This window comes from Protomyctophum parallelum (genome assembly GCF_964188405.1).
Source record: "Protomyctophum parallelum genome assembly, chromosome: 7".
Lineage (NCBI taxonomy): Eukaryota > Metazoa > Chordata > Actinopteri > Myctophiformes > Myctophidae > Protomyctophum > Protomyctophum parallelum.
In genome coordinates, this window is record NC_139705.1 from 33,909,351 (window position 1) to 33,921,446 (window position 12,096).

The following is a 12,096-nucleotide window of genomic DNA, read 5'->3' on the forward strand; positions in this document are numbered from 1 at the left end:
CGTTTCTTACAATTCTTAACATATTGTTCAGTTCTCAGTCTAAAGAGAGAAGTAAAATCTTCCTATTTGTAGGTCACGTGGCCTGTAGCCACTTCCGGGTGATGGTTTCCTTACAAGCAACCTATATGACTTTATGCAGATACATTTCATAATTCATAATTTCGACAGTAACAAAATAACTTTCAATTTCTGTTTAAAAATCACACCTGTGTGAAGTGAGTGGTGAAACTCTGTGTGGGGGTCACCGGGAAGGGGGGTGGGGGGGGAATGTCCATACCCACAGGAACACCCTGGGTGCCGGGCCGGTTCCGGCGAGCCGCCCCACGTCCGAAACGGTTGAGAAATTACAGTTACCGTGTGGGGGTCCCTGTACTGTACTGTACTGTACTGTACTGTACTGTACTGTACTGTACTGTACTGTACTGTACTGTACTGTACTGTACTGTACTGTACTGTACTGTACTGTACTGTACTGTACTGTCACTGTACTGGCACACCCGAAATCATCACATATACAGTATGTGTGTCTTTGTGTGTGTGTTAGGTTGCGCACAGGTGGTGAAAAACAACTATGCTGTTTTCGTGCTCAGACCCAGCTAGCTAGCCAGCCAGCCAGCCACACACATAGTGCTCAGACCCAGCCATGACATACATAGCTCCACTCAAAAACACACCTGGTTTCTTCGATAATCTCCAGTATTAAGCCTGAATTGAAGGGCATGGATGGACAAGTCTGTTTTAAGGACCTTTTGTGGTTCAGTCATGCCATGTCATTCTCAACCCCACAGGAGAGAGATGATAAAGGGCACTGTTTGGGCAGAAGCCTTGAGAACTGCAGCACTGTGAGTGAAAGCTTCCCTGCGGTGCAGACTAGGCCCACATCTGTGGACTGCATTCATAAGCCATCTTTCAACACATCTGTCGGGGTTGCCCCTTTGCATTGAGCGAATGGCTCCTGGCTATGCAGACTTTGGGATAGAGTTGTTTTCCTCACCCCCCCCCCCCCCCCCCCCCCACATTAAAAGAGAGCAAGTGGGAAATATGTTGCTCCTGAAAATAGCTCTGCCTTGCCGCAGACTACAAGGAAGGCAGTGGCGTTTCAGAGCTCTGGGGACATGTTGGGGACAAAGCACTAATCATCCTCATACCCTGGAGAACTGGATGGGCCGTCTCCAAATGAAAACGTAAAACAAGTGGAGCTCGTCGGAGGGACTTTTTGAGAGAATTCACTTTACTGCCCACTAGTTGATACTATATTGGTACTCTTTACAATGTTGGCCTCTTAATGCCTCTGAACTTGCCATTCTGATGTTATTTTGGGGCGGGCCCATCTAGAGTTTGAATGGACTGGTATCAGTCAAAAGGGAGACATCAAAGAGGAAAGACGGGTCAGCTCCATATATGGAGATCTAAGGGTTTGATGAGGTCAGATCAACATGGTATCCCTGTGGACTGTGGTCAGATGTAGAGTTGCTGGCCGGCTCCATATGCAGATCTAGGTGACGATCCAGTCTTCTCCATAGTATGGCTACCCAGGGTTTGATGAGGTCAGTGTCGTGATCTTCATATATGGACACGGCCATATATGGAGCTTGTCACGAGGCGTGATGGACTGACTGACATGAGGCCATATATGGAGCATGTCTGACATGAGATGCAGGTTTTCATAGTAAACCAATAAATCAGGCATATTCCTCCAGTCACTAGAAGCATTGCAGGCACATTTGTTTGGCTTGACTACAAATGTAAAGAAGGTTATTTAGATAACATGGTGTTTAGACGAGATGCAAAGGCTGATCCTATAGTTACTTTGAAACACACCACTGTTCTCTTTGCACTCTATGCAATTGTATTTACCCTGTCATTTGTTGACTATAGGGTTCGTGCCATCTGATTTTGCACTTTGTTGCTGTCATTCTTTTCTAATGATAATTTTTTTGAATATTTTTTAAATAGTAAATCATGTCTCTGACACGTTGTGGGCTTGTATTTTTGCCTCCTTTCTGTGACAAATGTATGATGAAGTAGGGCAGGCCATTGAAAGAAAATACATAAAAAGTTGAAATATGGAGATACAAAGTGTGTTATTTTATACTTTGGCTATTTTGTTTTTATTGAAAATGTGTGCAAATCAAATTTGAATATATACTGTGTGTGTGTGTGTGTGTGTGTGTGTGTGTGTGTGTGTGTGTGTGTGTGTGTGTGTGTGTGTGTGTGTGTGTGTGTGTGTGTGTGTGTGTGTGTGTGTGTGTGTGTGTATATATTCAAAACATTGCTTCTGGGGCTTCCTAGAACTAAATATTTTGAGATGGGGGGCGGCGGCATGCATTAAGATGACATTAACAAGTTTGAGCACCACTGATATTAGCAACATACGTTTTTCAGTGCACTGCACAATATCAACCTCACATGCATACTGTAAATAACAAAGATAATACATCTGTTATTTTCACACTCAGACTTTAACAATCCTACTAGACTGACTATAGAGCTGTGGTTCTCAAACTTTGTCATGTCAAGGACTCCCATGTATTTGGCCATGAATGAGACCAGCTCAGTGGGCCTTGTGGTTAGAGTGTCCACTGTCCGCCCTGGGGCTGGGAGGTTGGGGTTCCATCCCCAGCCGGGTCATACCAAAGTCTCTGAAAAATGGGGGCCAGTGCCTGCTTGGCACTCAGCATCAATTGGGCTAAGTCCCTGTGACATACTAGCGTCATGTCCAGGGGGTGTACTTATACATCAAGCTGCCTCACGCTACAGAAACAGGAGATAGGCTCCTGCCCTATGGGCCTCATGGCTCGACAAAGCTTACTACTACTGGATTTGAGTTAAAAGTTCTAATTTGTTTTTGATAAAAAAAAAAAAAAAAAGCCATGCGGCCCACTTGTGAGCTTGTAAATAGGCTATTTTCAAATGGCCAATGTACGTAGGGTAACATGGTTAAACTTATTTTTATTCTATATTAATGCCCTCAAGGACTCTTATAGGGGTTCATGGACCCCTCTTTGAAACCCACCACACTACTGTACAATATGTTATTGCAATTTTCTGTGCTTAAATGGTAAATGGTGCATTTATAGCGCTTTTATCCAAAGCGCTTTACATAGATTGTGCATTACACTCACCGATGGCAGAGGTCACCATGTAAGTCACCAACCTGCACATCGGGAGCAATTAGGGTTTCAGAGTCTTGCTCAAGGACACCAACGCTGTGCTTAGTCATGGTCCGCATGAATGGAATACTTGAAAACTGAGATACAATTTGTTGATGGTTTTGGCGATCTATGAGCTTTTGCAACAACACACCATCCCTCTCTCTCACTGGGGCAACGTGGAATTTAGCAAACGCTTCAAAATTCAAATGAGCACTATTGAGAACGATGAAATAACTTTGCAGTGAACGGTTACAGTGAAATATTGCCATATATGTGAATAATTGGGCTACGCCTACGCCAAATGTCTTTAAGCGTGGAATAACCCCATTCTAAAAGCAGAAAATAGAATGCTTTTAGCCCATTATCGCACCCATTTACACTAACAGCTGCTTCCCTCATCACATGGCGACCTTATAATATACAGTCTCGAACTAGACCAAGGCTGACCTCATTCTGTTCTTGGCCTGGACTTGGATCAGTCGGTGCACTCCGCCGGTGCGTCCCACTATTGACCCTGTGCAGTGAAGTATATACACTATAGCCTGGAGCACAACTGTACGGAAGGCTATATAATCCAGAAAAGGGCCTGGCCCCGTTGCGTTGCATAATGCCCTCGCCGAACAGACACTTTATCTGCCACACGCTATACCACACAACAATGGCGTCGGCTAAAGCGAGCCTAGGTTACAGTATGCCAGTACGGGCTGCCTGCTAAGCTGCTGTATTCAGCTGACTGGCGTTGAGTGCCGAGGACTGGCAGTGGCTGGACGAGGATGGGTTTATTCCACCCTCCTGGGTGGATTTTTAACCGTTTTATTATACAGTATTTAGCCTCTATGGTCTTTTCTTTGTGCCTCAGTCCACGTTTCCTGTGTTCCGTCCTAATCCATTTCATAATAATGTCTCCAATGCATTGGCCCAGTTTCTCTTCTTCATCTCTTTCCTTCCATCACTCTCGCTCCCTTTTCCCTCAGTCATTAGATGCCGTTTTCCCCTCCCCTCGTGCTACACTGACCAGGTCACCTTGATAAGCTTCATGCTTTTGTTATTCTAATCTATAAACGCACAGCATTTTGGACAGAGCCCAGCACTCTTATGTAGCACCACAATGATTGACCCTATAACACGCCGGTGAAGGTCAAGATCGCCACACTGTAAACAAAGTGGGTACAACTGTTTCATATCATAGTCAGAAAAGCTAGGATTTAGCTACCTTGTAGCGTAAACATCAATGGACAGACTATATGCTGTCTGTCAACAGGGTGAGCATTTGTCAAGTGTATAGTAGGGAAGTAGGCTAGTATAGACTGATAAAGGCACTTCATGCAGGCTAATGTCAAGGATAACAGTTGTTTCTCTGGCCTTTACAATGCAGCCCCAGTCTCTCATTCTGCACAGTCACCTGCCTCCCAATGTGCTGCTGTAGCATGACATTCACCTCACTTAACTCATGTGTTGTAATGCAAGGTATTGGTTCCACTAGGATTGTTAACGCAAGGTGTGCATGCTGGCAGCCATAGTAGGCCGCAGGCCGCCACAGCAGTAAGGAGCTCTCTTTCAGCAGCGCTGCTGATAAAGAAAGAATTCCTTGAGGCTTATTGCTTTGATAAAGCTCAGGGAATGGCCTTTACAACCTCACTGTGAAGGAATGCAGAAAATGCTTTGCACAGCCTCCCTCGGTGTTGCAATATTGGCGAAAAGGAAATGGGCATTAAGTCCCTGGACCGACTGGGGAGAGGCCCAGTTATGGAATCACAGGTTTAATAGTCTCAAAGGTGGGTTTATCGTCTAGTCATATGACGCACAAAACTTTCCTTTCATTTGTGTTTCCTGGTTTGTTTACGGTGGCCTATAACTATGCCTGTACACAAAGTTTTAACCACTTTCAACCTCACATCCCTATTTTGAGCAAGTAGGCAGAATTTTCTTAAATATGATAGTATGAGACTAGAATGTCATGCAACGCTGTTTACAGTATGCGTTCAAAGCTCTATCGCTCCAATTAGTATAAAGGCGCAGTTCCTAAAAATAGACTGTGGGGTTTTAAATTTAGGTGGAAGTGTGTTGGGGTGCAGAGAAAGGGCTGCCGATAGCATATAGCCACAGCAAGGTCTGCCATCTTGTGGCCGCGGACCGCGACTGCGGGATGGTGGTTAACCGACTTCAAAAAGCCTGCCCGAAATGCCCCCATAATCACATGGATGGAGCGATCCAACGGAGCCGGTTCAATGGGGGACAGCTTAACACACGGACAAAAGGAGCCATGAAAATAATACTCTATAATGAGCCTGGGACCTGGCAGCCCTGAGCAGGTCCGCTCAGCGGGAGAGAGAGAGAGGGGATGAGCTGCAGTGTATTGTATGAACTGGCATATATATGACCGTGCACCCCCCCTCCCCCCTCCCCTCCCCTTCCCTGATGTGGGTTTACGTTGCAGACCTAGCAGCCTTGTGTGTGTGTGTGTGTGTGTGTGTGAGGAGGAGAAGGAGGGAGAGAGGGAGGGAGGGAGGGAGAGAGAGATTGAGAGATCAAGCTGGGAGTGTGACAGAGAGAGAGGCAAGACCAAAAGCTGTTTGTCAGGAGGAGGGAGTAGGTGGATTTGGGAGAAGGAGCGAGGGAGAGAAAAAGAAGAGAGAGGAGAAGTGTGGAGGTGGAGAGAGTGACCATGATGAGAGCCAGGGTGTGAGAGCCTCCAGCCAGGGGGCCGTGTGTGTGTGTGCGTTTGCGTGTGTGTGTGTGTGTGTGTGTGTGTGCGTTTGCTTGTGTGCGTGTGTGGTGGAGGGAGACCGGCCAGCCAGAGAGATGCTGCTCCTCTTCTACCTGCGAGTCAAAGGTAGGGTTCCGGGGCGGCCCCCTTTTCGGGACCCTTGGTTACCTTTTTTTTTAAAGGTAACCAAGGAATCCCGAAAATAGGGCTAGGGTCTGGAGCAGGGGTGGAAGAAGTACTCAGATATTGGTGTTTTTTGTTGTTGAGGACCTGATTCTAAAAATGTCTTGTGTCAGTGGTTCTCAAACTATTTCATGTCAAGGACCCGGAAAAGTATCTGTATTTGGCCGCCGGCCGCCATCTGCCAAATATTTTGTACCAGGGACTCCCCAGAAGCAAAGTTTTGAGTTAAAAAGCTGTGAAGGAATATACTGTATACAATACAAAGATCTGTGCCACATTATCAACAGATAAAGTTTAAAATATTGGTTACTTACTTACTTATCCCCATTACGATGGCTGGCGCATAGGGCAGCATAACATAATAATGGTTGTTGTGTGCGTGCGTGCGTGCGTGCGTGCGTGCGTGCGTGCGTGCGTGCGTGCGTGCGTGCTTGTGTGCATGCGTGCGTGCTTGTGCACGAGCGTGCGTGCGTGCTGTTGTTGCAAAACTCATTGTTATCATTGGAAACGGTCGAAGATAAATCAAGCAACTCAGCTGCACTTGGCGCTAGCTTCTGCCTTCATAATCAAATCCTCCAGATTTTGCCCCAGCACCTCTCAAACCAAAGACTGTGGCTTCCATCATAGCGTCCTAAATGGCATCTAAATTGAATATACCTTCCATTTCCCTTTTGCTGAGAGCATCCGAAACGCTCTTTCTGGGGCGGCTTTATTGTCAGCCTTGACGTCTTCTGCCTGCCGGTCGTACAGTACCACAGGGACTGGTGATTGAAATCTGTGTAACCTATTTAGAGCCCTCTGAGCGCGGTCTATCTCCCACGAGAAGTGCCTCCTAAAATGGTTAGACTCGAACATCCCTTCCTCTTATAGTCTTGTGTGACTCTTGTCATTCACCCCAGGATGGTTTCAACAAGCCTTTTAGAGTTTCTAGATGTTTAGAAAAGGATTATAGTTCATCTGGGAAGGACGTATTTGCACACTATTGTTACAAGTCACATTACAAATAACCAAATGACTTCTTTGGTAATTCCCTCCATTTATTTACACAGACACAAACATGATATAAACCTTTTTGCCTTTTTTACTATATTGAAAAACATTCACCTTTTGCTTCACTCTTATTATACCGTAATACTAAATGGTTTAACGTGGCAGACTTTTGAAAACAAGGCAGGTGCATCAACAGGGAAGGCCTTTGATGCATCTCACATGCGTCGAGTTGTACGCATGTGAGATGCTAGGCGAGCAAGTCCCTGCGCTGAGCAGCCTGTGGCCATGGACAAGTGTTCGGATAGAATATCCATTTCAATGCTCATATTTTAAGGCTGTTTAGCATATAACTGCCTTTTGTTCTCATACTATGTTTATATTTTGGATTCATTAGTTATATTATATAAGTTATGAAAATTGTGGAATGTTGAATGGTTTGCAAACATCCTGGTTTTCCAATTTGCTGTAACAGTGCATGGGACGGCAGTGGCTCAGAGGTAGAGTGGCCGGTAGAACGGATGGGAAAACCATCAGTGTGTGTGTGTGTGTGTGTGTGTGTGTGTGTGTGTGTGTGTGTGTGTGTGAATGGGTGAATGTAATGAACAATCTACAATATGTAAAGTGCTTTGGATAAAAGTGCTTTATATATGCACCATTTATAGATTTATCATTTAACACACACAATGTTAAAGTAAAATACTAAATATGTTTGTGTTACGTCTTTTGCGTGTACTGTAGGGGTAACAAAATACATGAAAGCATGTCTGGATGGGTGGTACCATTGGACCAGTAACACGTCCATTACAGTTGAATGAAAGCATGTCTGGATGGGTGGTACCATTGGACCAGTAACACGTCCATTACAGTTGAATGAAAGCATGTCTGGATGGGTGGTACCATTGGACCAGTAACACGTCCATTACAGTTGAATTAAAGCATGTCTGGATGGGTGGTACCATTGGACCAGTAACACGTCCATTACAGTTGAATGAAAGCATGTCTGGATGGGTGGTACCATTGGACCAGTAACACGTCCATTACAGTTGAATGAAAGCATGTCTGGATGGGTGGTACCATTGGACCAGTAACACGTCCATTACAGTTGCAACAGCAATATTGATGTCTTTCATTACACCATCATTTGCCCTTTCAAGCTGTGGGAAATGCCATCGGGGGGAAATGGGATTCCACTTGGCAATCTACTGAGCTGCAGTTACTGTTTATCAGATGCATTGTAGAGAGGTGACATACAGTATATACAGAGTATTTTCACTAACACTTTACCTAAAGGTCAGGTCTATAATGCATTATAATTGCATTTACCGGTATAATGCATTATAATGCACTCTTATAACTTAAGGATTCATAACTTGTCTTGTCTTTGTAGACATTTTATAACTGACTATGTTAGTTATAATGGGATGTTCCACTGAGCTTATAATGCATATAATCATCCTCACTGTTCAGGACAGGCTTCAGACACCAGCACTTATAATATTTCATAAATAAATAAATATTGTCGTCAAATTGTTATGCGTGATTGTAAACATTTATAATAAGTGTTATGAGGCGTTATAAGTGGATCATACATGTGTTTATAATGCATCATACATGTGTTTATACTGCATCATACATGTGTTTATAATGCATTGTATGTTGTTATTGGACAACAACTGGTTAGCTGAATGCTTTTAGCTTACTTATGCAAAAGTCAGTTAATCTCAAATAAAATAGACTAGAAAATGCACTCTCTCGAGGTGGCAACTTGCGCCTTGCTCACATGTAGGCCATACATGGCCTACTTGTGTGCAAGTACTGCTACTAACTAATGTCTATTACAGCTGCTGTTCTAAATCCTTTAGACCCGTTATTTTGTGTGTGTGTGTGTGTGTGTGTGTGTGTGTGTGTGTGTGTTAATTGCATCCAATATGGAAATAGTGTATTGATAGAATGTCTACCAAATGTCAAGCTGCTGTATAAAAACTCATACAACCAGGTTGGGGCCGAATTGTGACTGAGCCTGAATCATGACTACAACAAACACACACACACACACACACACACACACACACACACACACACACACACACGCACACGAGTGCGCACGAGCTCACGTGCGCGCATGCACACACACCACAACTGATCTTGTGAAAGCTGATATGCTGACAGAATGCTGAAATCACCAGACCCCTGCACCGCTCACAGGGGGAGAAATGTCTATCAAGCTTTAAACTGAGTGCATTCAGTAAGTAGTGTTTGTGTAGGAGTAGATTGTGCCACTGGACATGGATGGCTTCAAAGCTGCCTTGAGCATCGCCTTGTGGTTACAAACCACATTCTAATAAATAATTCCACGCCATGAACTGTGTGCATCAATGAACTGAATGAACTGTGCATCATTAACTGTGTGCATCAACCTGTTTGGCACACATCAAAGTCCTGCTCATTGCGTAGGTTTGGGACCGGGCTTGAACCCATTTAGGAGTGAGGCCGATTCTAAATCCTGACCCCAGTTTTCTGAAAACTTCAAATATTTATATAATTTTTTACAAAAGGGTCTTGAAGGGTAAAAACACCAAAAGTGGTTCCCGTCCTAAATGGGTTAAATAGTCCCTATTTGGGCATTTGCATTTCATTAAATGTAAAGAAATTGTCCCCCACAATAGCAGATCTACAAACATCCTGGCAACTCGTAGAAACAACATGTGTGCTTGTAGATCGGCTCAGCGTGCGCGGCTGTATAGTGGTTTCTTGCATTCCATCCGGATAAACCCATTAGAGATGTTTTGTGTTTTTCGGATTTGGATAGAAATGTTATTTTTAGGCAAAACCGCCATGGCTTCCACCGGCCGCCGCCACACTCCAACACAGACTGCGTGTTGACTGAGGCGTTGTGTTGTTTAGCAGCACAAAGTCAAGTTCAATGTTAGTCCTCTACAAGTCCCTCAGAGAGCCCGGTGTGTCATTGAAGCCGAATGTGTGGCTGGGTTTTTAATTCAGGCCACATCTTGTAGCGCAAGATGCCACTGCAACAGAAAGAGGCCTTCAGTAAGGGACGTCATCAGTGCCCATACTAGAGGCGGGGTTGGCCTTTCTGTGTGGAGTTTGCATGTTCTCTCCGTGTCCACTAGGGTAGGTACCCTCACAAAAAACATGCAATAATCCCCCCGCCTGATGGAGGGGAAAGAAACTGGTCGGAATAACGTGTTCCTTCCGCACTCTATGTCCGGCCGGGGAAACTCTCCCCTGTCAGGTGAAAAGAAGCAGCTTGGACTCCTCATGCATAGAAGGAAGCATGAGGTCAGTCTGCTGCCCCCCCCAGGTTGGCAGAGGAAGTGTGATTCTTTGATTCTGTGAAATAAAAAATAATAATATTTAATTATGTGATTAACCTACATTAAAAAAATAGCCTTTGTTTAGCATTTTTCACAGAATCAGCTTTTCACAGAATCAATGGTTTTATCAATGGTCATGATTAACCAGGGTCCTGGATAGCCTCGGAAATCCAGACGTTTTTATTTCCAGGGGGGGAAAAAAAGTCTGGGACCGAGTCTGCTTGAATTCGGCATAGCGCAAACGTCGCTCACTCTCTGCTGATTTCTGATCGTCTGCACCTTTGTTAAATTGACGCACACACGCATACCCGTACATACACACACTCCTCACTCTCTCTAATTAATTAGTCTCATGTCGCGCAGCTGCGTCTACATTATCCCGGCGGATCCTGCCAGGAGCTGCCTATGCCATAGAGACCCCAGGCTAGTCCTGGATGGCTTGATTCTAGGATTAAAATAATAGATATAAATATTTTTGTAAATCTCTATGGGAAAATTGAATGGACGATTTTTCAGTGGGTCCAGAAAACCACTCCCACGGCTATGCTCTATAGCTAATTAGCCGTGGCGTCCGCCATGCGGTCCCATGCTATGAAAGAGGGGGAAAAAACTATATGAAACGAGAACGGGGGGCAGTGAGAGAGGTCGTGTTCACAAAAGGCAGCCCAGATGAACCGAAGATGGAATAATCTTTTTAAATTAAGCATTAGGCTGTATGGGAAGAACTTGTGTCATGCAGATGAGAAATTGGGACTACGCTTTGTCCCAGAAATTTTGAAAAATGTTGTCCTTGTCGATTGACACTGTAACCTGCTTCACAAAGCCAAAAGGTTGAGTCGGCTTTATGTGATCTCAAGTATAGCTCATCTTTCAAATGGCGTAATATGGCTTCGGTGGTAATACTGAGTGATAGATCTGTTTCCATGGTGTCGCCTAACAGCTGCTGACTCATAATAAGCTCATGGCAGTGCGTTGGCTGCTGCCCACACAATGTGTCTGTACATACATCTGTGTGTCTGACTGCATGTATATTTTTGTACGCGTGTGTTTGAAAGGCTTCTGCGTCTGCCACCTACCCTGTTGTTCCTTCTGCGTCTGCCACCTACCCTGTTGTTCCTTCCGGAAAAGCCCCTCAGAACATTGCATTATTTATTACACATGAAGTCCGTGACCGCCTCCGTTCCAAATCTCAAGACAAAAGTTGGCAACTTCTAAATGGGCTATATGCACACAGAATAACTCCGGCCGCTTCCCTACTTCCTTCACAGGTGTTACCAATTATACTAATTAAGGCTCTGTTCCGTTTAGTGTACAGTGGTTTTCAAAATGTTTAATTTCAAGGACCCCCATAACTCTGAGAGTGTACAAATGGAGCCAAATGGACCTGTAAGTGTCCACAGAGTTACAGACCCGTACAGGGCCATTTGGAACTCACTCAAGAACACTTGAGTGTAGCAGAGCGTTTCCAGTGAGCCAACATGCAGCCAATAGCAGCACCCTGACTGCGTTAACCAGAGCCTTCATTAGTATCAGCGGTAACACCTGTGAAGGAAGTAGGGAAGGGGCCTGAGTTCTTTCCAAAATGGCGTGTGTGCATAGAGTGCATTGGACATCTTTCTTTATTTTTCACTCTGCGAAACCTCAACCGTTTATATGGTCCACGCTTTAATCATAATCAAGTTAACGGAATCAGCCCCTGCCAGTGTCGAACATTCCACATCAATGA

At 44.6% G+C, this 12,096-nt stretch overlaps 1 protein-coding gene across 2 annotated transcripts in view; it reads left to right on the forward strand.

Annotated features, from left to right (window-relative positions):
- prkcz (protein kinase C, zeta) overlaps window positions 1-12,096 on the forward strand; it is a 144,580-nt gene that overhangs the window by 52,473 nt on the left and 80,011 nt on the right. Inside the window, exon 1 of one of the 2 annotated variants that reach the window (XM_083770344.1) lies at window positions 5,895-5,988. The exons of the other annotated variant lie outside the window; for it this stretch is intronic. Coding sequence (XP_083626470.1) covers window positions 5,958-5,988 — 31 coding nt within the window. The 5' untranslated portion in view covers window positions 5,895-5,957. Of the gene's footprint in view, window positions 1-5,894; window positions 5,989-12,096 lie in introns of those variants that run through there. 2 annotated transcript variants of the gene reach the window in all.